Here is a 23,611-nt window from a genome sequence, read left to right on the forward strand (position 1 = left end):
TTATTTATATGTGGTAACTTTCACAGGTGCCTAAGATACCATTTTTAATTATTGTAATTAAAAGAGTTCGGTTATAATAATAATAATAATAATACCATATTTATATAGCACCCCTTTCATACACTATGTACGCTCAAAGGTGCTTTACAATGCATATATACATGTACCTTACAACAGAATGTTATACACATAATACATAGGAAATAAATTAAGTCCAATCAATTATACAATCTGTTTCGTTTCGGTAGGTTTCGTTTCGTTTCGACAGGGTTCGTTTCGATTCGGTAGAATTCGTTTCGTTTCGATTTCGTTTCGCACTTCACAGGTACTCCTCTAATGCTATACATAATGTACGTAAGTTGATATATACATAAAATTTTTTTTCAAAATATTGAATCACGGGTAAAAAAGATAAAAGCCAACCCAGATTTCAACAAGATTACATTAGATACGGAATCGCTATACATGTGCATGTAACTACAAATAACATTGTCCACAGATTGATATGATTTTAGCGTTAATCTGGAAAAAATTTAAAGGGGGAGGGCCGGGGGTTGAACCATAAGTTTAAGTTGTTGATATCAAGATATGCATTTCAACTATTTTGTACATTTTTTATCATCTGCATGAGATTTTATAGGTAAGCTAACAAATAAAAACACTGTTTAAAGAAAATTGAAATGACAAACGAATTCACAACGTTTATTGCTAATGGGTGAGATAAAAAGATCAATGTCTAACCAAAAATAATAATGAAAAAAACAACAACTAATTTTACATAGTCTTCATCAAGTAAATTTGATGAATGCTGAAACAAATAATAATCACTGTATGAAAATCGATGGAAGACATAAACTTGCAGTAGCCCCCCCCCCCCCCCCCCCCCACTTCTCTAAATTTTTTCAATTTAGATTGTTATCCGACAATCAACACAGTAATGATATTATCCCAAAAATATGAATACCATACTCTGATCTTTATCTCTCTCTCTTACTATATAACCAAAATCGAAGGGGGGGGGGGGGGGGGGGGAGGGGGGGGGGTGTTGTAACCTACGTACCCCTCTAGATCGGCTAATGTAATGTAAATTTTTGCATTGGTTGCACAATGATAAAGATATTTTAATTCTGATATATAGTCGAGACAAAATATATTGATTGATCAGACAAACGTATTTTTTCTATCGATCGTTCGGACAAGATCTGTGTATAGCCTCTGTTGACTTTGTTATTGCGAATTAAGTTAAAATCTTCTATAAGACTTGCTGCACTATTGTGTTAGCAATAAAAAGTTACTTTATCTACGGAAATCAACTATTCTTTTCACTCAGTTCATTTCTGGATTTGATCGAATTTCCTATAAATTTTACCAGCTTTCGCGTTGTAATTTTTTCGCGCTTTTAAACAAAGAAATTCTTTGGAACACCTTTTCTTAAAATAATTAGTTTTTGCACTTTCAAAAATCTTTCCAGCCCATAAATTTGGTGCTTGCACCAATGTTTCTTGGTACTCAAGTGATTTACGGAAATCGATGTTTATAAAGCTTATAAATAACAAGCGGTGATAGATATGTATCCCCTTAAACCTAGGCATTTTTGCGAATATTATAAGCTCTATCACATCATTCGCTCCTTTCGACGTCTGTCTGTTTGTCCGTCTGTCTCTGTACTCTTGTGTCCAGGGCAAAATCTCGATGATTTAGATGTCATTTTTCAGATAACCAGCATCTTCGCTAGCCAAAGGTTTACGATCCGCTCCGCTTCTCTGAGAGAAGCGGAGCGGATCGTAAACCCTAGCGAAGATGAGTAACCAGTGGCGGATCTAAGATTTCTAAAAAGGGACCCAATAGGCTGGGAGCTCCAGGGTTTACTTTATGGATTATTCTAGCTATATATACTGTATACACAATGAGACAGATATTTAATTTCTTTATCTTTCTGCATTTGTTTGAATGTATAATTTCAAATACTTTCTCTGTTTTTCTAATAATGTAATCTATATATTTTTTATTTTTGGTCACAGAAGGAGGGACCGCCCCCTCTAAATCCGCCACTGATAATTCATTTTCAGCCTAAATCTGGTTCAGTGACACAAGCTTGATGGAAATCCGGAAATGAGAAGGAGATAATTTCCGTCATGCTAATAACAATATTTGCTTTGTGAATGGGAGACACGCTAAACTTGGAGACATTTTTCAAATCTACAACTAACCCCCCCCCCCCCAAAAAAAAAACCACCACCAAAAAAAAAAAAAAAAATCAAATAAACAAAAACCAATCAAACAAACAAAAACACCCCCCCCCCAAAAAAAAATCCCACGACTTTTTCATAAGTGGCATACTTATGTAAAAGAAATATCGGAGAAATATCTTTCAAAAAGTAATTGAAATGAAATGGTCAAAATTCGAAAATGATGGGATTTTTAAAATTTGGACCAAGCCCGATCGAAATTCATAAAAAACATTGCAATCAGAAAACTACATCCCCTTGATGTAAAATGGTTTATAAACTGAATGCGTTTATAAGGGAGACTAATTCATACAATTAGCAACAATATGATTGTTTTAGTAAATTGTATCAAGTTTGATCGGGATCAGAACTTTTCTCTCTCGTTTGATTCAAATCTTAAGTATAGCAATACATCTTTTAAATTTTGGTTCATTTCAATTTCTTTTGAAATATATTTGTCCAATATAACTGTTTAGATGTCAACTTTAGATAAACTAATTTTTTAATGTTCAACATATAAAACAACACCCACCCCCCACCCCCAAATACCATGAACCAGGACATTTTAAAAGATTTGAAATTAAAATAATAAAAAAAAAAGTTGCTGATATCAAAAGTTCTATTATTTTTTATATCAACAATTCTTTAGTAGATGTAAAAAAAAAAAAAATTCAATCCCTGATATAGTGTATTAGTAACTCTAATGGTGGATTTTTTGGGGGGGCCTTAGAAAATTGGATTTCTTGATAGCAAATATTTGAATTATTGATTTATTGCCTAAAAGTCAGATCGGGCTCGCGTTGAAAAAAAAATATCGCTTAAATTAGATAAGATGGATTTTTGGTATAAATCCCGCCTTAGTTTTCACTTAAAGTGCAACTTATATCTGAACTTAGCACTTAATATCCTCAGTTGTGATTCAAGTTTCAAGACGCAAAGCCGATAGGTAAGATCAGACTTCAGGGTGTTTGTGTGTGTGTGTGTGAGTGTGTGCATGTGTGTGCATATGTGTGTGTGTGTGTGTGTGTGTGCGCGCGCGCGCGCGCGCGCGTGTGTGTGTGTAAACCTACAAATAAGACAACATAACTCTCTATTTCATACTCGATTTGTTTATCTTTATTGGTTTGCGCTGATTTCAATACAACATTCCACATCGAATTAAATACACACATTTGCTATATAGAAATGCGATAATGGTTAATTTCAATATGCCTTTTATTGAGAACAGCGTATGTATTGTATGAAAACGGTAGTTATTTACACAGGTTGAATCCGATTTAAACAAGGCGTTGAGAATTCTTTTCTAATGTCAGGACCCGGGCAACACACTGAATGTGCCAAAATCCGTCCTTGAGTTAATTCTCTGAATCAACAGAGCCATTTAATATCAATTTATGTATTTGAAGAAAAAATTAAAAGCAATATCGCCAGATTTGAGCTTTACAAAGCCTGGAATCGATTTTTATCTTCAATGACACCTTAACATAATGGTGAATGGGTCGGTAGTTTATCTTTTTATGAGTTTATTTAGCGTGATTGTGTTGGTTTTGTAATCTTCCAGTCGCTATCAGTCGACGTCCTCACTGAACGGACCTCGGGGAGGTGTATTGTATTCTTCTGAAATAAATGCACGTCGTATAAACTTATTGAAAAGTCTAAACTGACAGCTGCATTGAATTCACTTCAATAATTGCTTTCCTTTAACGAGTGTGTACACTATATAAAATGTGTCTATAGAAGAGAGTACGTGCTGGAAAATGTTTACACGGCTCGGTGTGTAAGTGCACAGCCTCAAGAGTTCTACTAACCAGGACTTAATCATGGACTCGGAAGACTACCGAACATCCAATCATGGTAAGCATGTTTGAATCGGTGTAGATTAAATTCTGTATAAGTGCAGAGCCTATGATGTATTGATGAGTGTGGGTATGCGGAACGGATCCTGAATATTCAGTCTCCATTGATCACAACGACCGGATCCTGAATGTTTTAATCACCCTAAATATTAATTATAGGTCAGATTGGCTGCATTAAATGAAGTAGGGGTTTGCTGTGTTTAGGTGGGAGTTTCTATTATTTGATCAAACAACAATGTTGATCAGTCATCTATACATGAAAAGTACCAATAACGAGACGACTGTGACGGGTTTCTAGTTTCGGGTTAGTGTTTTCCCATCGCATGTTCAATTAAGATTTGTGGATAGCGTAAAATGCTGTGGTATATATGAGATTTTAACGATATCTAAACATTTGTAAATAGTTTTTACAAAATTCAATAACATATTATTTAGTACTCTATGTCCTTAATTAGATATAACGGTGTGGTTAACGCGCAGGTTAACGGAGAAGCACCTAATCTTTCACAGAATGAATGGTTTAAAAGAAAAGCAAGAAATATCCACAATACAAATGTTTCTGAAAAGTTTAGTTGAACGATGATTTTACAAGTTATTTCAATAATAATACCCCCCCCCCCAATAAAAAAAATCAATGTGATTAACTCTTTATAAGAAATTAATTAGTTAAAAATAGTTTTGACCAGCGGTTGACATCGAAAGTCTGCGAGGTTTCTCTCTCTCTCTCTCTCTCTCTCTCTCTCTCTCTCTCTCTCTCTCTCTCATTTGTTACGATCCGTTGAACATATAATTATAAGTATATACCTCGTATATCATTGCGTAGTACGTGACAACATACCTCGTCAGACAATGCACGTGCACATACCTGTATATATGTATCCAGCTTAGTGCATTACAAAGATAAGAATTTGTTCTCATCTCAGATTCTTTATCCCCTAAGGCTATACAGTTCATCGGTTTTATATTCAACATATTTACAAATATATACAAATAAGACAGTAGAGGTTGAGTAGACATACAAATACAATGTTGAGGACAAAAAATCTCTTTTCTCGATATTTAATTGTGTGTGTTTAGAGTTCCCCAGACATTACAATTTTAGACTAATGATCTTGAGAGTATACCTCAACTGTTTACACTTCTCGACTCGTTTTTCCTATCTAATCTACAGTCAACAGTCTTTTTTTAAACAAACCGTCGAATAAGTTTGACATAAGATACATTTTCCCGATAGAAACCATAGAAAATATCTTTGACATTTTACAAATGGAGATACGACTACTTAATGTTGACTATAGTCCCGACATTCAGTTAGAAGACGTTAGACGTTTTTTCCATCTGTATTCGGGTAGGAGAGTTAGAATCATATCCTCAAGTTTGACCAAGAGATGTATTTTATGATATAGAAGGTAAGTATGAAAAGCTAAGATAATTAAGATATATTATGTATAATTTGAATGACCTCCTAACACAAACATCCGTGCATTAAAGGTCCCCATCACTGGAAATAAGAGTTCGAGCTTTCATGGGTTATCCTTGGTATGTATATTTATATGTAAATGTATATACCGAATAAACATTTATTTATTTATTTAAGAAATAAATTTCAAAATTTGAAAATACATGAAGGTGTGGACTCCGGCATCTCACGTTTCTGTTTCTTAGCTGTTTAAATAGACGTACTACATATCTATCCAGATTCATACGCACATTGTTCATACCTGCATCTCATTCACGGGGAAATGGTTAGCGACGTCAAAAACATTGGACATGTAAATATTGTGAAATATATGTAGGGGACATATTTTAGCATAAACTGTGGTTATTCAAATGATATTATTGCTTGACATAAAATGTGATTGTAATTCAGATTATCATTGTTAAGGCAAGATATAGTGGCGGATCCAGAACTGATTTATTAGATAATACAGAGGATGTCAGACTGTCTTTAAGTTTCATAGAGATTTAGGACAAAAGTTTGGTTGGGGTCCATGCAAACGGCGTAGCAGTCTGATTAAAACCACCCCCTCCCCATACTCGTCAGCTGATGAGTGTAAGGAGGAGGAGGGGGGGGGGGGGTAATCAGACTGACGGCGCAGCTTCATGGATATCGCAGTAAGAAGCGTTGATTCCTAGATGAATATCGTAGTCCATTTCTTATAAGGAACTTTGATTTGGATGTTTTTAATGCGTCACTTCATTGTTAAGTTTAGTTTCTACAGTTGTATTTAAGCATTGGATTATTATTTCTATAAACGTGTAGTGTGTTAATGATCGGGGATGGTGAGCAGACAGAATGAATTACACGCATTTGTTCTTCCTGATTACGTAGTTATTCGTCTCCCCAGATTTTCGTGTTAGTAGCTTTACACTTTGGGATTCTCCGCTGTACAGGTATTATGAAATTTACAAAACAGCTGCAAATATGTACATCGCCAATCTCTACCCAGAGTTATCGTTCCTTACACTCACTTGTGTACATCGCACTGGTTTTTTTGTGGTTTTGACTGGTTCTGCATGAGCGGATTCGGGACTTCAGTACAGGGATGAAGAAAAGAAAATCTGAGAGACAGGGGGTCAGGGGCCGCCTGTAGCCCTCAGTGGGTCCAGTACAAAATCCTGGTAGAGAGTCCAGGGGCCCGGGCAAAGCCCCATAAGCTCCTTGTTTTACTGTATTTTGATGACGAAATCTGGTCATAAAGTAATGAAAGTTTTAATACATATTTAAAAGTGTAAATTATATGTTTTAGGGATAATATACATCTTCATTAAAGAGGTTCGCACCTGAGATTTGGAGTAATGTAAATTTTTTTGGGAAGTGCATTTTTTGATTTCTACATTGAAAAAGAATTAGGAAATTAAGAAGAAAATCTGGGTTAACAATGCTTGTTTTTGATCTACAGTGTTCTAAACAGAACCCTATTGCACTTATAATTGATTCAAGATTTATTGATTTAAACTTCTTTCGTTTTTTGAAGTCAACACAACATAAGCAACAAAAATCAATCATTGCATAAAATAGATACATAGAAAAACATGTCTTCTAACGATACAGATAAAAAAAAGTTTATTACTAGTAATGGAAATAAATAATGACCTTTTTGCACTCAAGATATACGAAAAAGTTCATGATATCAAATATGAGTTTAAAAGGACATATTACGAGTAATGTCATTTTCTAAAATTTCACATAATTTTCAAGATCTTAAAAATTTAATTCAAAGAAATAACATCTTTTTGACGATATTCTTTAAAAAAAGACGATATATCTTAATGAATGGATCTACATTATTTGTCAATACCTAATTTATTTAAGAAGTGAATGCCATTTTTGAAAACACATGAGAGTATGAACAGTGACTTCACGATGGTCTGCTTCATGTGGCGCATTATAATAAAACTAGCGCTTCATGAAAAAGTATGCCAGTGTAGAGGCAAATTTTGACTCCCATAGAATAATGACTACACCGGCGCGGGGCGGTGCAGTTCATAACCTCATGTGTTTTCACAATTGACAATTATTTCTTATATTTGCAGCCTGCCTTTATTTCTGTCGGAATTAACAGCCGTTAGAATAGATGTTCTGAATCTGTATCTAACTTCTGAATCTATAACTTCTGAATCTATAACTTCTGAATCTGTATCTAACTTCTGAATCTGTATCTAACTTTAGAATCTACATCTAACTTCTGAATCTATAACTTCTGAATCTGTATCTAACTTCTGAATCTGTATCTAACTTCTGAATCTACATGTATCTAACTTCATTGTTCACCACTGTGGTAATTGCATTCATGGGAAAATGGCTATCGTCACAATTTGTAAAAATATCAAAGTCAAAACCGTTGAAAATATAAACATATATGTATATACATCTACTCAATAAAATTTGGAAATTAAGTTGTATTCTGATAAAAACCACATAATTGCATTAAACTTTGGAGGTCGGGAAAGCCCCCCCCCCCCCCCCCCCCTAAATCCGCCACTCTTCCTGAACAGGAGTGTTAATTCGTGGTTGTCTCCGGAGGGAGGGGCTGAGAACAGCAATATCTTAACACACTATACATACAGCTGACCCGTATGCTCCACTAATACCTCTGTCAACGTCTAAAAATCACATCAAACCGTACTAAAACTAACTTAGCATATCAAACTGTAATGATCATATCTAAGCAAATTAAACACTTGTCTGAATTTTATAAACGCAGAAGCTGGTAAATATGAGACACCTGAGCGAATTAAAAGGTTTTATATAAATATTCGTTTATTCATTCATCCAATAATACTAGAATAATCATGGGATTCGTTGTTTTTGTGAACTTACTGTAAGATTTTAAGCTTAACACTAAAACTTGTAAAATCATACTTTATCATGCAATAGGTAGAAATAAGTTTGACCAAGAATCTTGACATTCAGACGTGTAGCGCAGCGTAATACGCCCTCTGGTGAGAGATTGACAGCTGACACGACTTTAACGATGTACAATTGTCACTTTTTATACTGCGTAAAACAACAAGAAAACCTCGGGTCCGAAGTGGAAGTGTGATGAAGGGGTTGGGGTTCCTGTGGCTGCCTCCTCTAAATCCAGTCAGAGATGACTATGGTGGTACTATGTATTTGATGGAATATTTTCATAGAAGTAGCACTTAAACATCGTGCTTTCCTCTTTTTGTTCAGGTGTGCCAAATAATGCATTAGTTTTGAGAAGAACGAATTTTAGAAATTCTTCTCAAAACTAATGCATTAACCCACAAATTCTAAAGTTTGCTATTTAAGGAATGCTTCAATTTTGGGGCAAGTTAAACGAGTATAACCTGGTTTGGGTCAGTTTACGCTTTATAATCCAATCAGAGGCAAGGATACAATAAGAATTAAATTATAACAAATTCAACAAATTCGTGATAACAAATCTAATTCGTCATAACGAATGAATTTAAAACTTTGAAATAACGAATTAGATCTTAAATTTAAAAAAAAGAAGAAATTTTGATTGGTTTTAAGTTGGCTTCCATACGAATCTGTGAAATACAATCTATGCAAAAATTAATGCCACCTAGAGGTAAAATTCAAGCGAATTACTGAAAACAGATGTTAATGAATTCTTTGTGTCTCATCAATAATGTTTATTTTACCGGATTCATCGCGGGCACGTTACCGGCCTTACATCTTGAGGCAGAAAATATGACGGGACATCTCTTTTCATAATAACCACATTTTGGGTCATTCACATGTTATATACAGGGGAGGTTTTCCAGATGCCGTTGAAAATACTTACATTTGTTTCTTTTTATGATTTTAATTCTAATTTTCTGTAGATTTAACAGAGGACACCACGAAGGAAAATGAAATGAAGAGACGGACAGACAGACACCTAGTTCGACCGCTGGGTCTAGTGGTGAGAGAGAGCCGAATGGAACGACATATAGAGAAAGCACTGTTTCGAAATCAAGTGAAACTTCTCAGTGACCTGATACAGGCGAGGAAAACGCAGAGTGCTCCGCTCCCGGAAATGACCCCCAGACTGTTCTCCAGTCGCCTCTCGCATCATTCCATCACCATTGAGGAAAAATTCAAATACGTCAACAACGCCCATCATGCGCGCTACTTTAACCCGGTGTCACAGACTGTTTTAAATGCTGCAGACAGAAGACTGGAGAATTACCCGCTCCGGACTGTTCCCTCCTCCTGCCACCGTCACGCGGAAGTCAGCAATCGGATGAAGTCCGCCCACTGTGATGTCTTTGGTCCAAAATTCTGCTCTGACTGTTCTCGTATAAAGAAAAGAGTCAAAAGCGCTCAAGATCAGAAATTGTTTTTTCCTAATATTTCAATCCAATCCAAAGCGCTCGTGGCGCCCGAAAAAACAGAACGGATTTTGTTACAACACGAGGGGAACTATTTTTCAAGCCCCTCGGGGGATTCGACAGTCTACGATCTGAGTAGTATATGTAAAGGGCCAGATGGAGGCGGACCGCATGTATTTCCTGAAAACGAAATTCTAGACAGGGTCAGAAGTGCTAAAAGACTCCAAGTCCAACAGGAAATCGAAAGAGCGGATAAAGAAGTAGCTCCGGTGGCGCCACCTAGTAGCAGGCGGAATTCTATCTCCCAGCTATCACAGTTTCCGCAAAACAGTGACATGCGCATAACAGTTTCGTTTGTTGTTTGAGATGTGTTTAATTTACATGTATATTTTGTTGAATATGTACATTATTTTGATTTTGTTGGTGTGTTGTTTAATGTACACCCGTTAAAACCAAACCCATGTTTTAAATGTTTATCGCTTGTGACGTCATGAAGATTCTCGGGTATTAGTGAGGAGTTTTGGTTTACTATATTACGTTCTAATCAAGAATTTTTCACTCATACAGAAATGTACCTAACTGAAGGTGAAGAGTCACAAAGTTAGACCTGCGTATACACATAACACTCAGGTCCGTGACATACAGGTTCTGTATCGTTCCAACGTCTGCCGTGAAACGCGTCATTCATTGTTAAGGTTGAGTTCGAAAGGTCGGCGACTTTCACTTGTAACACTGCATGGGGGATCGAATGAACAGTTTCTGCCTTTTTTATCGATGCAAGGTGAAGATAGCGAACAGTGATCAATCTCATAACTCCTATAAGCAATACAAATATATAGTTGGGCAGACACGGACCCCTGGACACACCAAAGGTGGGATCAGGTGCCTAGGAGGAGTAAGCATCCCATGTTGACCGGTCACACCCGCCGTGAGTCCTATATCCTGATCAGGTAAACGGAGTTATCCGCAGTCGAAATCAGTGTGCCAAGAACGGCTTAACAATCGGTATGAAACACGTCAGACAGCATTTGATCCAATGATAGGTTGTATTTACGAACTAGATCGTTATAACGACCATAGAATTTGCGAAATGCTGACTTCAATCGAGACTGTTGATCTTCTACTAAGGCACCTAGCGGTCATGGCAGCTTAGTAGGTCTAGGATGCACGTTTTGCTACAGCGAGGCCCAGATTCGATTCACTGTCAATCTGCTTTGTTTCACAAATGTACGACCAACAAATATATCGAGTTTCGTATGAACTTTTCCAATAAAGTCGGGTCACCTGTACAGGTGTATTGTTTTTGTGTGTAGTAAGATAAGACGTCATGTTTCTACACCGATCTGAAGATTGTCTAGTGTGCGTGATTTATTTCTTCTTTCCAGGATCTCCCATAACGCAATTTCTTCTCCAGTTTTCATTTTTTTTATCACCATCGGTTACAGAATTGAGGATAGTATCTTAAAGATAAATTCATGCCTAAGAGTATGGTTACAGAGAGAGTACGACTTAATCATAATGTTGAAGCTTTTGTTCAAATTCATGCACGTAGTATGTAAGGTGACGATAACGATCAGTGTGTATATGGATTAATTTATAATGCATTGCCTCGAAATTAAGGTTAACGGATGTGCTTAGATCGTAACATATTTGCAATTGTTTATGAAATTACGAGAGGTTTTTGAGATGAACAACATTTACTTACCAGAAACAATTTAAGGAATATATAAATATATAGTGGGGTAAATCTCCGATATAATCTTCTAGAGTGCTCGACGTGGCCTCACGGAACTACATAAATTAATGATCACGTGGATTTCAATCACATAATATCATTTATTTCTCTACAGGCTATTTCGTTACGAAACAGCCTGTATATAACAGCTTATATATATATATATATATATATATATATATATATAAGCACTAATTTCCATCAACACCCGATACTTATATATATATATATATTTACAGTGTATATATATTTCTTCATCCCTAACGCTCTCTGTGACCAGTATGTTCTCTGAGCGCATGTTGGGCGAACATCATGACATACAAAATGTAACTTTATGCTGCCGGATGTACGAAGAATTAAGTTGATAACTTTGATTGTAACAAGTGGGTGTTTACAGTTCGAAAGAATTGATAGAATGATCAATTAAAGAATTGATAGAATGATCAATTAAAGAATTGATAGAATGATCAATTAAAGAATTGATAGAATGATCAATTAAAGAATTGATAGAATGATCAATTAAAGAATTGATAGAATGATCAATTAAAGCTGATGGTAGCCAGGAGTGTGAGGCTTTGTAACTTGATTTGCATGAACATAGAATTGTATGTAATCTGTAAGACGAAATATTTTTGAATTCCCAATTCAGAAAAACAATTTCGCATCTTAAAGGTAAAGGATTGAACTGTTTTGTTCGTAAAAAGTATTTTCTTGCTTCTACGGAAGCCAGTTCTTTACATTGTTTCACATGTTGTCATTTTTTCCATTACACATTTTCCTTATATTAGTGATGGATGAATTCTATTTCCAGCACACATCAGCATACATCAGCTTTTGTTAAAATCATTAATGATATAGATAGTAGAGTCAAGCTGAGCACTATCCACTAGGAGGAGCTGTTATCAGTGTCCACTAGGGGGAGTTGTTTGCCGTGTTTTCTCGTAAGATTAGTTTTCCTGGTAAAGAGAAATACGGAAACCAGGATATATACCAGAGATAATTGTGATGGGACTCTCGCTCTAGGTCTGAATTATATAGATATACTCTCTAGACATAGAACCCAGACAGGAATACTCGTGAGATATAAACCCTGCAAACACTGTATTATATTTTAATTTGAAAACAAAACAATGATATCAAATTGATTTTGTTTATTTAAAAGAAACTATCATAAATTATGACTGTGCATTTTGATCTTATATAAAATGTTATATACACTGATTCAATTGAAACGGAAACAATATATAGACACTGTTTTCACTTCCATCGTACGCTCATCGATTGCAATTGAATGATATAATTGTATTGTTCTCTCTCGCGATATAGTACTCTGGGAGTTCGTAACCGGCTGTCCTATTTATATCCCGTGAGAAACCGAAAAGGATCGGGCAACAGGCACATCCTATGTAATCATATCCGATGACGTATTTACAAAAGTGAAAAATCTTCTCAAATGGGACTTAACACAATATACAACAAATATACTGTGTACGCGTTCCTCTTATACATTGTCTGGCAGACAGTACTGGGTTTACAGTGAACTTCTACTAATGCTATTTGATATTCTGTGTTTTCCACTATTCGGTAGCATTTGTCCCTCGCTTATAATATCTTGTCTAGTGCATCCTGATCTTCAGCGTCCGTCTGTGTTTCGACTGTTTTTCTTCTGTTGTGGAATGACGTCATGGACAATGATACCGACATCTCCCTGTCTAGCGCGTCGCCTTTCTTCTGTAATGAAAGTCAAACACCGTAGCTTACAAAAAATATAAATTATTCAGGATTTATCAAAACAAAGACACATACGACAAAGTGAAGATGACGAACAGTGATCAATCTCACAAACCCTATAATGAGGTCAAAATTAAGTGTAGGACAAACACGGATCCCTGGAGATACCAGAGGTGGGATCAGGTAAACACGGAGCCCTGAATGTACCAGAGGTGGGATCAGACAAACACGGAGCCCTGGAGATACCAGAGGTGGGATCAGACAAACACGGAGCCCTGGGGATACCACAGATGGGATCAGACAAACACGGAGCCCTGGAGATACCAGAGATGGGATCAGACAAACACGGAGCCCTGGAGATACCAGAGGTGGGATCAGACAAACACGGAGCCCTGGGGATACCAGATATGGGTCAGACAAACACGGAGCCATGGAGATACCAGAGGTGAGATCAGGTGCCTGGGAGGAGTACGCATCTCCTCTTCACAGGTCCCATCATCCGCAGTGAACTCTATATTTTGATCAAGTGTAATTGTTTTCCTTCTGGACAAAATTTAACAGCACAAAAATAAAACAGTTCTGATGTAAGACTATATATGACTTATATATAATTTGGCTCCTAAGAAAAGTTTAGCTCTATTTTATTTCAAAAGTGAAGTCTTATTTGACAGAGTCACAAATATGTTTAAAATGTGACCTTGAGACGAAGGAAGGCCCTTATGGCATTTGAACAGGGAGGAGTCTTCATCGTGCCACACTTGCTGTGACAAAGGACATCTTTTTTTGCGGTTTCACATGAAAGATCGCACCATTTAGTCGCCTTGTGCGACAGGCAAGGGGTACTGAAGGCCTATTCTAACCCGGATTTCAATGGGATTTGTATCGGAAATGATTTAAAAAAAAAAGGTGTTTGATGACGTCTTTCATGTCGATGCGATGTATTATTGATATCAGGGCTTAAGCAGCACTTGTAAAAAGGTATCCGTGAATCGATAACTTTGTTCAAAACAGGAGAAAGTTAAATAATTTACGGAATGACCTCTGGCTGAGGAAAACAGGATAATTACACAGTTACGGTGACATTTTCCCAAAACACTTTGGTTAATCCACATCGTATTTTTAGCTGGCGAAGAACAGACCACGTGCCTCACATGAGTAATCATGGGAGAAGTTCATCGTGTCTTTCTGCAACTCGAGCTTCGCTCAATAAGCATTGCCAAACTCACACCATTTCTTGTAATATGACATTAGACACGAAACCAATTTATCGTCTGCTGTACTTTTTGGTTCAAAATGTCGTTTTAAAAGCAGAATGGCTTTGTAAACAGCTAATTTTATCAATGATGGGAGAAAGTGCATGTGGTAACAATATGAATTTTGACCTTGAAAATATCTCAGAAGAGGAAAGGTGTACAACTTTGAGTTGAAATATCCGAGTTCTAGGAAAAATGGAACAATTAAGACATTCTATCTTTGAAGAATCAACAATTTTCTGATAATATCACATGCATAAAACTTGTACATATACCCTTCATCAAATTAAATCGTGCGAAAAAGTAGATGTAAATGGCCAAATCTGCTTTAAAACCGATTTTTAGAGAGGACATAATTACATATATCATATTTCTGTTAAGTGTAATTGAAATCATAATGACTTTGTTGTTGTTGTTGAAGTGGAGAGCGTACTTACTCCAATATTAACGAGAGCCGATAGTGTGTACAGAATCGGATTTAAGGCTGAATTTACCGGAAGCACGATCACTATGATCCAAGCATACACGTCATCGTTAACATCAATGCCAAAAAACGTCATCATACCTGAAACAGTACAGCACAACAATGCTAGGTTTATACATATGCACGTATATGATTAATATTAGTCTATTTCACGACAGAGTTGTCCTTAACATAGAAAAACAACATTTTGTTTAAGTAGCTGTGTCTGTAAATGCATACCGATGACTCCAATCGGGGCCCAGCATATCATATCCGTAATCACAATGGAGGCTAATCTTTTGGCTAGAGTTATCTCTCTTTGTTTGGCTACGGTTGATCTAACTTGTTTACCAGACTTGATGACTTCAATAAAGATCATTATCTGACCAATAAGAATTCCCAAGAAAATCAGAAAGTTGAGGCCGACAAACAAGATCATGGAGTATTCCCATCCCGGTTTCCTTCTGATTGATAGGGGCAGTGAAATACAAATGCTAGAGGAAGAATAGTATCCATGGAAGTAGCCTTCATTCGACAGAGGAACAACTGCAAAAATCAAACAGGAAACCCAAACAACAGAGCAGAAGAGGGTAGATTTCTTTGGAGTAAATTTCCAAGAGGAGAATGGGTATTTGATTGCTATCACCCGGTCCATTGTTATCAAGAGAACAAAGGAAGCAGACGCCTCACTAGAGAGCGTGGAGAGAGTGCCTGCCAGAGAGCACGTGCCGCTATGTCGCCACCTAGCGTCGTTAAACCCATATGTTCCTATATATTTAAAGTTGGCACCGGCTAGAATAAACAGATATATACCCATTAAGAGGTCAGCTAAACTCAAATTTAAGGTCAATATGGTTTGAGAGCTGACGGTTCTTTTGTTGATTGTCAAAAGACGATAGGAACTCACGAAGAAGTTTCCAAAAAATGCCATGAGAGCAATGTACCATATTCCGACTGTGAGAATGGGGACGTCGATTAAATTTTCGCAGGATGAAATCTCGTTTTCGGGAGATTCGCATGACACGTATTTGCCATGGATGGGTTTTGCGCAACATAATCCGAATGTGTCAACCTGAAGGTATTGAAGATTGTGAAGGAATGCAAACATATCAGAAATAATAACAATATTATTTCCACTTAAGCACAGGTCCTTTAATTCTGATAACCCATCGAAGTGGGCTCTTGCAAGATGAGTTAAACGGTTTTTGGACAAATCTAATGTAAGAAGTTTGCCTAAATTGTAAAAACTATTTTCTTCTATTGTCAGCATATCATTGGAACTAAGATTTAAAAAGCAGAGGTCAAACAATCTAGAGAGGGAATCCTTCTGTAAATGGACAATCCGATTACCTGACAGATCTAAGTATCTTAGAATTATTTTCATTTCTTTGCCCATGGGACGTGGGACACTGGACAGATTGTTATTTGCTAAGTAAAGATATTTGACTCGCATGGACAAGCTGTAGGTCTGGAGTCTGTTGTAGCTTACATCTTCAACCATTGCCCCGTGATTACTAAAATCATTGGTCAAATCTCCGTGGGATGCATTAAGCGTAAGGGAAGACATAATGGTGATGTTTTCTGGGTTTGTTAAATTCCAAACGTTGAAGTTGAGGTGTTTAATCACTTCTACTTCCCAATATTTTGGGACATTTCCCCTTGAATTAAAATACGAAAGCAAACTGTAGTTTCCAATCATAGAACAGTTTAGGATTTCACATTCTAATATATCGAATTTGGTTAGTTCATGAGGCGTTTCTATGACAACGACATCTATTTTGCTGTTTTGTAACGATACTACTTTTAAAGTAGTGATGTTACTTACAGTCAGAAATTCCATTGTACTTTTTTCTATATATAATTGGGCTAAGTTAGGGAATTTTGAAAAACTAGTCAGTTCTAGCGATTTGCTGATATTCTTCAAAGTGAGAGAGTTATAAATGGAAAAGTCTATGGAATGATTTAAGAAATGGCAGACGATAGATAGACCGCTGCAGGTACAGCCATGTGGACACGAAGACGAAATGCAATGAAAAGAATCTGGATTAGAGCTCTGCTTTGGGTTGTCTTGAGTTTCTTCATCGTCAGAAGTGGAGTTTGACAGTGAATTACTGCATCTATCAAAAAGCCTTGGTCCATCTACAAAAAAGAAAATTGCCCATGACTACGCGATCGCCATTAAATTTCTAAGCACAAACGAAATAACACAATCAAACTTGTGTGTGTGTATGTATATTAAAAAAATATGAAAAGAAAACACAGAAATCCTCCGTAAAGCTTTTGCGCTTTCATTACATCTTCAGAAGCTTTACAAACATGTATACATAACAGTGTCATAGTAACAGTGATTATGACGTCAAAGTAAGGGGAACGTTAAATGTCTATATTGTGACGTCATGGATAATGTACAACAATGATCTGAAAAAGGTACGGGAAAATCATAGGCAATTATAAAAGACTATTAAGTTTTGGCTTTAGAATACCAATGAAACGTTTTTCTTTTCCCCCGTCTCTGAATAGCACTGGCACATCTGAGTTTATAAAATGGGAAAATGTTAAATCGTTTTTCACCACACGTTTCCAGGTGTGCACTTAACTGGATTTATCTGTATTCAGGTGTACTGATGTGCTGCTTAATGTACACGTACACGGACACGGAGAGTGTTGCCAGTTTCACCAATGTATGTATATATATTTGACAATCTAGTTGTTCGTGTCGTTGGTTATTTTAGTGCTTTGTATAATTTTTTATATTTGACCTTGTTGTGGATCCGACACTTTGAGGTATCGGATGTTGTTGGAACTTTAGTGCTTATATATATATATATATATATATATATATATATATATATATATATATATATATGTGTGTGTGTGTGTGTGTGTGTGTGTGTGTATGTGTGTGTGAGTGAGAGATGGAAAGTGTAAGTGTACAAGAGGTTTAATGTCGTTCAAACTATATCCAAAACTTCAATGAATTTGCAAATTAACAAATAAAGATTATGTTATCTTATATAACTTACTGCAGTAGATTTCATCAGATTTATCCACACAATCGCTCTGGTGGTTGCAAATGACTGATGGATGAATACATTCACCGCTTTCACACTCGAAGGGCGCATTGTCTGGACATCTACCTGTATAATGTGAATCATAGTTCTTTAAACTTGAAAATGGAATTCTAAAACATTGATAAAGATGCATATGAGTTGCAAATATGATATTGAATTTCTACCCTGTCATATAATCGGTTATCTACTTGATTCTCTTGTAACGACTAAAACATTCTGCATCATCTTTCCGATAAGAAAATAATACATGTAATCATGCGTAATAATTACCCCACGAAAACCCCTCTGCCATTTTCACACGAGAAATAATCACGAAACCTGATGATTTTGGGACATAAGCTGCTCGTAAGACAATCTGAAATTATAATTAGTAGATTTATAGATAGATAACTGTCCGCGAGTCGAAAATTAGTTGGTGATATGGACTTCTTTTACATCTTGTAGTAAGAAATAAATTGCGCCCCCAAAGTAAAACTGATTATAAAACATAACATTTGTATTTCAGAGATTCATGTGACTAAGCATCAAACAATACAATCACTGACTAACGATTTTGCCCTTCCACATTTCATTGCAACATTGACGGAGTTTACTCTTGACTCTGATCGAAAACAAACGTGTTTCATAGCTTTAAAAAATATGACGATTCAAATATATGCACCCTCTGTTTTTTCCTAACCTTTGTAGTTCACTTTTAGTACTACTCTCTCTCTCTCTCTCTCTCTCTCTCTCTCTCTCTCTCTCTCTCTCTCTCTCTCTCCGAAATTTTACTAGTTTTATTGAAAATATTCTGTCCTGTTCCTGTTGAAGAAAGGACGAGACATCCCAAGAATTTGACAATTCCATATTGTTCGTGTTGTTTGTCATTGTAGTGCTTTACAAATCCTTCTTTATTTGACCTCGTGCAGTATCTATATTCAATGATTGCAGATAAGGTGACAGCAGATAGTGACAAACAGGGAAGTGACAGACAAGACAGAAGCGAAGAGGACAAGGCGATGGATAGGGCTAACGGCGGTGTGACCGGTCGACAGAGGATGCTTTCTCCTTCTAGACACCTGATCCCACCTCTGGTGTGTCCTGAGGACCGTGTTTGCCCAACTATCTATTTTGTATTGCTTATAGGAGCTATGAGATTGATTACTGTGCGTTATCTTCACCTTTCATAGGACAAGTGCTACGGAGTGAAGGTGACAACGACTGTGAAATGACACTAGAAGATAAAAGGGCACGAAGTAAACCGAGCCTGGGGAAGGGCAGTGGAAGCAGAGAGTGCAGGATGGAGAAGCTGGAACGAGGCCAAGGATGGTAGCAAGAGACAAATTTATTTAGAGAAAGAGTGTCGCGGTCTTTTGCACGATCGTGTGGCGAATCAGTGGTTACAGCATTCGCTCCGTGAGAGGGGGAGGGTGTCAATATTGTGAGCCTCTCTCATATCTTAGCAACCTAAGGCGTATGGATATTTAATGATTGCTCTTTCAACAAACGCTGCGCATTTACACAAGGGTGAAATTCGCGGGTCTTTCGGATGAAACTTTATAAACCGATATCCTTTTCACAGAGATACGAACTGATTCACCGATGTGCTTTTCACGGAGATGAGACTTTATTAACCGAGGTCCTTGTCACGGAGATGAGACCATATGAATCGATATCCTTGAAACCTTGTAAACCAAGACCCTTGTCACGGGGATGCTAAGATCCAAAGTGTCATATTCCAGATTCATGTCTTGTGACCTGTAGATGGTGAAGTCGTGATATATCTGCAATTTTTTAAGTAGGACACAAACACCCAAACAAACCTTGACTTCCGTTCCAGCGTCGATATCAATACATGATGTGGAAAAGTATTGAGATTTAGAATCGAAGTGTGTTTTCTGAATATATTGATTTATATACGGCTCCCTGTAGTCGGTGATGAATGAAACTGTCAGATAGGCACTCCTTTTAATCCAGAAAGTGTAACAAAATCTTCTAGGTGCCAGTGATTCTTGGATTGTTGGACTCACTAAATCTGCTACGCCAAAACAATGGGGGCACATCGTCCGGGATGTTAAAGAATAGACAATCGCCTTGTATCGATCTCCTGTATATAGATTTGATACACCTTTATCAATGTGTAAGTTCAAAATTTGAAATATTTGTAAAGATTGAAAGAAACTTGTAATTTACAGCGTACTACGTTGGTCACTTTAGTGGTACACTGTACCTTTGTAATTTTGGTTGAGGCTTTTCAACAATTTCGTTTAAAGTCAGCATTTCGCAAATTCTATGGTCAATATAACGATCTAGTTTGCCAATGCAGCCTATCATTGGGTTGAATGCTGTCTGATGTGTTTTATACCGATTATTAGGTCGCTCTTGACACAGATATTGACTACGAATAACTCTGTTTACCTGATCAAGATATATGGCTCAAGGTGGGTGTGACCAATCGACGTGGAATACTTACTACTCCTAGGCATCTGATCCCACCCTGGTTTATACATAAGGTCGTGTTTACCCAATTCTATTTTGTATTGCTTTATGAGATTGATGAATGTTCGTTATCTTCACTTTTCACTATAAAGAAGAAGTATGCAGGGGTTAAAAAGTCTCGTTTAAAGTCAGCATATCGGAAATTTGATAGTGTTGTAGCAATCTAGTTTGTCCATATAACCTGCTATAGCGTCACATGCTGTCTGACATGTTTCATATCAACTGTTAAGTCGTTCTTTACACAATGATTTTGACTGCAGATTACTCCGTTTAGCTGATCAAGATATAGTTTCGGCTGTGATCGATCGACAGGGGATGATTACTCCTTCTAGACACTTGATCCCACCTCAGTTATGTCAAGGGTCCATTGTGCTCAACTCCTACTTTTACATTCCTTATAGAAGTTATGAAATTGATCACTTTTCGCTATCTTCACTTTTTCATGCATTGCTAATAAAGACATCTTACCCCATTCATACTTGCTTCGGTATCTCCATCTAAACAGAGCCATGGATTTTGTCGTATGATATGTTGTATTTTCGTTTTTGAATGGATTCTCAAACTGCATAGGTTTTCCATCGCTGTATACAGATTTTCGTAGTTTGCTGCTATCGTCCCACCCACAAAAACCGGACTTGAAATCACAATCAAGACCTGAAAAATGATTCAAACAAACGTCTGAACACTAAACACATATACTGTTAACGTCTGTACAGATAGACTGTTAACGTCTGTACACCGAACACATATATTGAAAAATGACACACCTCTTGGCACACATAAAGCTTACAGCCATCATTCATTTATTCATTGATTTACTCTCGTATAATGTCAAAAGAGGAGGTGATTGAATAAACGTCAGCAACGAAAGAGAGAGGCGTATACAATCTTCGATGGAGCTGATATTTCATGCTTGCAATGTACATGGAATCTCGGTTTTGCCAGTGTTTCATGGAGAATGAAAATATAAGAAATTCTGGAAGCAAAACATGAAAGTGAATATGCAATAATTCAATGTAATTCTACTACCTAAAAATACTAAGTGCTTCCTGTGTTATTTATGATATTCATAAAAGTTATAATCCTAGAGACCGTCTCGGAACTTTGGTATTATCCTTTCTGACTTCAAATGGCACCATTGTAGATAGAATACAGTTATATAGTGTATCATTCTGTTTACGAAGGTAATTATATTACAGTTATAAATTAAGTTAAAAATGTCGGAACAGGTGAATGTTAGAACCACTCTCCTTTTACGTTTTTCTTGGATGTTGTTGATTTCTTGTTATCCGGGTTCCTTTATAAACGTATGTACTGCATGATTTCATTCAAGTCTCTGTGTATATAGTAGCTACCAGTGGCGGATTTAGGGGGGCAGCAAACGTTTTCAAATTTAAGGTAAATCGTGGTATCTTCTTTAAAAAAAAGTATTAAACAATAAAAGAAGCAATGATTTCTTCCACTTCTGGAAAACTAAGTGACAAAATCTTTTGATTTCTTGAATTACTTCATTGGGGGAACTTAATATTTTCCTAAAACCCTTAAAATATGCGTCATTTTATTAATTTCCCCTAATTAGAAAATGGTACAAATGACTAAATAGAAGACATATTTTAAAATCTATAAAATATGTATAATCCAGGAGCTTCCCGGGGCTTCGCCCCCTGGCCCCCACCTCATAAAGTGATGGCGCCCCTGTAACCGCAATTCCTGGATCAGTTCCTGGTTACCGGTGATGTGCATAATGCTAGAATGTACCCGGTACGTGCAAATCATATCATTTACCTGTGCATGGTATTTACCGGATATGTACGATTCAAAATACGCACTGGTTATATATATATATATATATATATATATATATATATATATATAAAACATAACAGTTACCTGGAACACCATTAGCGTTGCTGAAGTCGAAAAGGAGCAAGAAGATGTACCACATGATCTATAAAATAAATAAATAAAAAAATCAACAACAACAACAACAACAGACCAAGGACATTCTCTTATCATGGTGATGCAAACAAATCATTCTTCATTTAATGAGGAAGTATTTATAATTTTGGGGGCAATGTTGATGAAATACAATATGATCTCCATATTGGGGGTCAAAACAAAAATCGAGTTTCAATCATGTTTCATATTTCGATGGATCGCGAATTCTAAAAGCCACAATCCCCAAGAAAGGGATACAGGAGTTTATGGGAGTTATGAGATTGATCACTGTTCGTTATCTTCACCTTGCATACAAAACCTCCGAACAATACAAAGGTGATGATGATGGCGATGACGATGATAGCATGGTCACCAGAACATTTCTCTCCATTATCCGTCAGTGTATTTCTTACAGGTATTCCTCTCAAGAAAAGAAAATCAATGTAAATAGTTAACCTCAAACTTCCCCAAAATAAATAAATACATAAATAAATAGATAAATAAATAAATGGATAGGTACCTAAAAGTTCAAGATAACGAAGAGTGATCAATACCATAACTCCTATAAGGAACTCAAGTGGATAAGTAAATGAATAATACTATGATTTCTTGGAATTAGTAAAACCGGCATGTTACAGAGTGTTCAATTGTGTTTTGTACAACCAACAATATTTGTTTACTACAACATAACATGCATGCACTTTTAAACAACCCTTAATTCAGGAATGACATAATGAACAATGTTATAAAACAGCAGGATTTAGTTTTGCAGATGACTGTGTGAGTATGGATTCAATTTATCTATACATACCAAGTTTTTTCCCTCCATTATACTTAATACACGCCATCTAAACTTTATATACATACGCTTCTGTTTCGTACTTAGATATTTTATTGAAAGTAGACATTAACGGCAAACTGACAAGTCAACTGTATGACAAACGGGATGATTTCAGCTTCTCCAACGTCAACTTCCTATATTTATGTACCAATATTCCATTATCACCTGCATATGGTGTTTATATCTCTCAACTGATTTCATACGCAAGAGCT

General features: G+C 36.5%; 2 protein-coding genes across 4 annotated transcripts; one reads left to right on the forward strand and one right to left on the reverse strand.

Annotated features, from left to right (window-relative positions):
• Positions 1-3,779: 3,779 nt before the first annotated feature.
• Positions 3,780-11,178, forward strand: LOC125677539 (uncharacterized). Of its 3 annotated transcripts, XM_048915648.2 has the most exons (3): positions 3,998-4,082; positions 5,576-5,623; positions 9,401-11,178. In XM_048915648.2, the coding sequence occupies exon 3, from the start codon at positions 9,433-9,435 to the stop codon at positions 10,252-10,254; it is 822 nt and encodes a 273-aa protein (XP_048771605.2). In that variant the 5' UTR covers positions 3,998-4,082; positions 5,576-5,623; positions 9,401-9,432; the 3' UTR covers positions 10,255-11,178. The 3 variants fall into 3 exon arrangements, with proteins under 3 accessions (XP_048771604.2, XP_048771605.2, XP_048771606.2); XM_048915647.2 differs by lacking the exon at positions 5,576-5,623 and having other exon boundaries at positions 3,780-4,082; XM_048915649.2 differs by lacking the exons at positions 3,998-4,082; positions 5,576-5,623 and adding an exon at positions 5,377-5,493.
• A 1,582-nt stretch (positions 11,179-12,760) lies between these two features.
• Positions 12,761-23,019, reverse strand: LOC125677233 (G-protein coupled receptor GRL101-like). The gene is made up of 9 exons (XM_056159572.1): positions 22,864-23,019; positions 22,511-22,568; positions 21,089-21,274; positions 19,945-20,228; positions 18,413-18,497; positions 18,095-18,208; positions 15,312-17,210; positions 15,046-15,173; positions 12,761-13,355 (listed from the first exon to the last, which is right to left on the reverse strand). Exons 2-9 carry the CDS (start codon positions 22,563-22,565, stop codon positions 13,227-13,229), a joined length of 2,880 nt encoding a protein of 959 aa, XP_056015547.1. The 5' UTR covers positions 22,566-22,568; positions 22,864-23,019; the 3' UTR covers positions 12,761-13,226.
• Between the last annotated feature and the right edge of the window lie 592 nt (positions 23,020-23,611).

The sequence above is a fragment of the Ostrea edulis genome, chromosome 3 (assembly GCF_947568905.1).
Source record: "Ostrea edulis chromosome 3, xbOstEdul1.1, whole genome shotgun sequence".
NCBI classification, from domain to species: Eukaryota; Metazoa; Mollusca; class Bivalvia; order Ostreida; family Ostreidae; genus Ostrea; species Ostrea edulis.

Excerpts from the sequence above, each read along its gene's own strand:
- LOC125677539 (XM_048915647.2), top strand. The coding sequence starts at position 4,049 with ATGGACTCGGAAGACTACCGAACATCCAATCATG. Across the intron at positions 4,083-9,400 it reads CTACCGAACATCCAATCATG|ATTTAACAGAGGACACCACG; the intron begins GTAAGCATGTTT and ends AATTTTCTGTAG.
- LOC125677233 (XM_056159572.1), bottom strand. The coding sequence starts at position 22,565 with ATGTGGTACATCTTCTTGCTCCTTTTCGACTTCAGCAACGCTAATGGT. Across the intron at positions 21,275-22,510 it reads CAACGCTAATGGTGTTCCAG|GTCTTGATTGTGATTTCAAG; the intron begins GTAACTGTTATG and ends ATCATTTTTCAG. Across the intron at positions 18,209-18,412 it reads GGCAGAGGGGTTTTCGTGGG|GTAGATGTCCAGACAATGCG; the intron begins GTAATTATTACG and ends CACATTATACAG.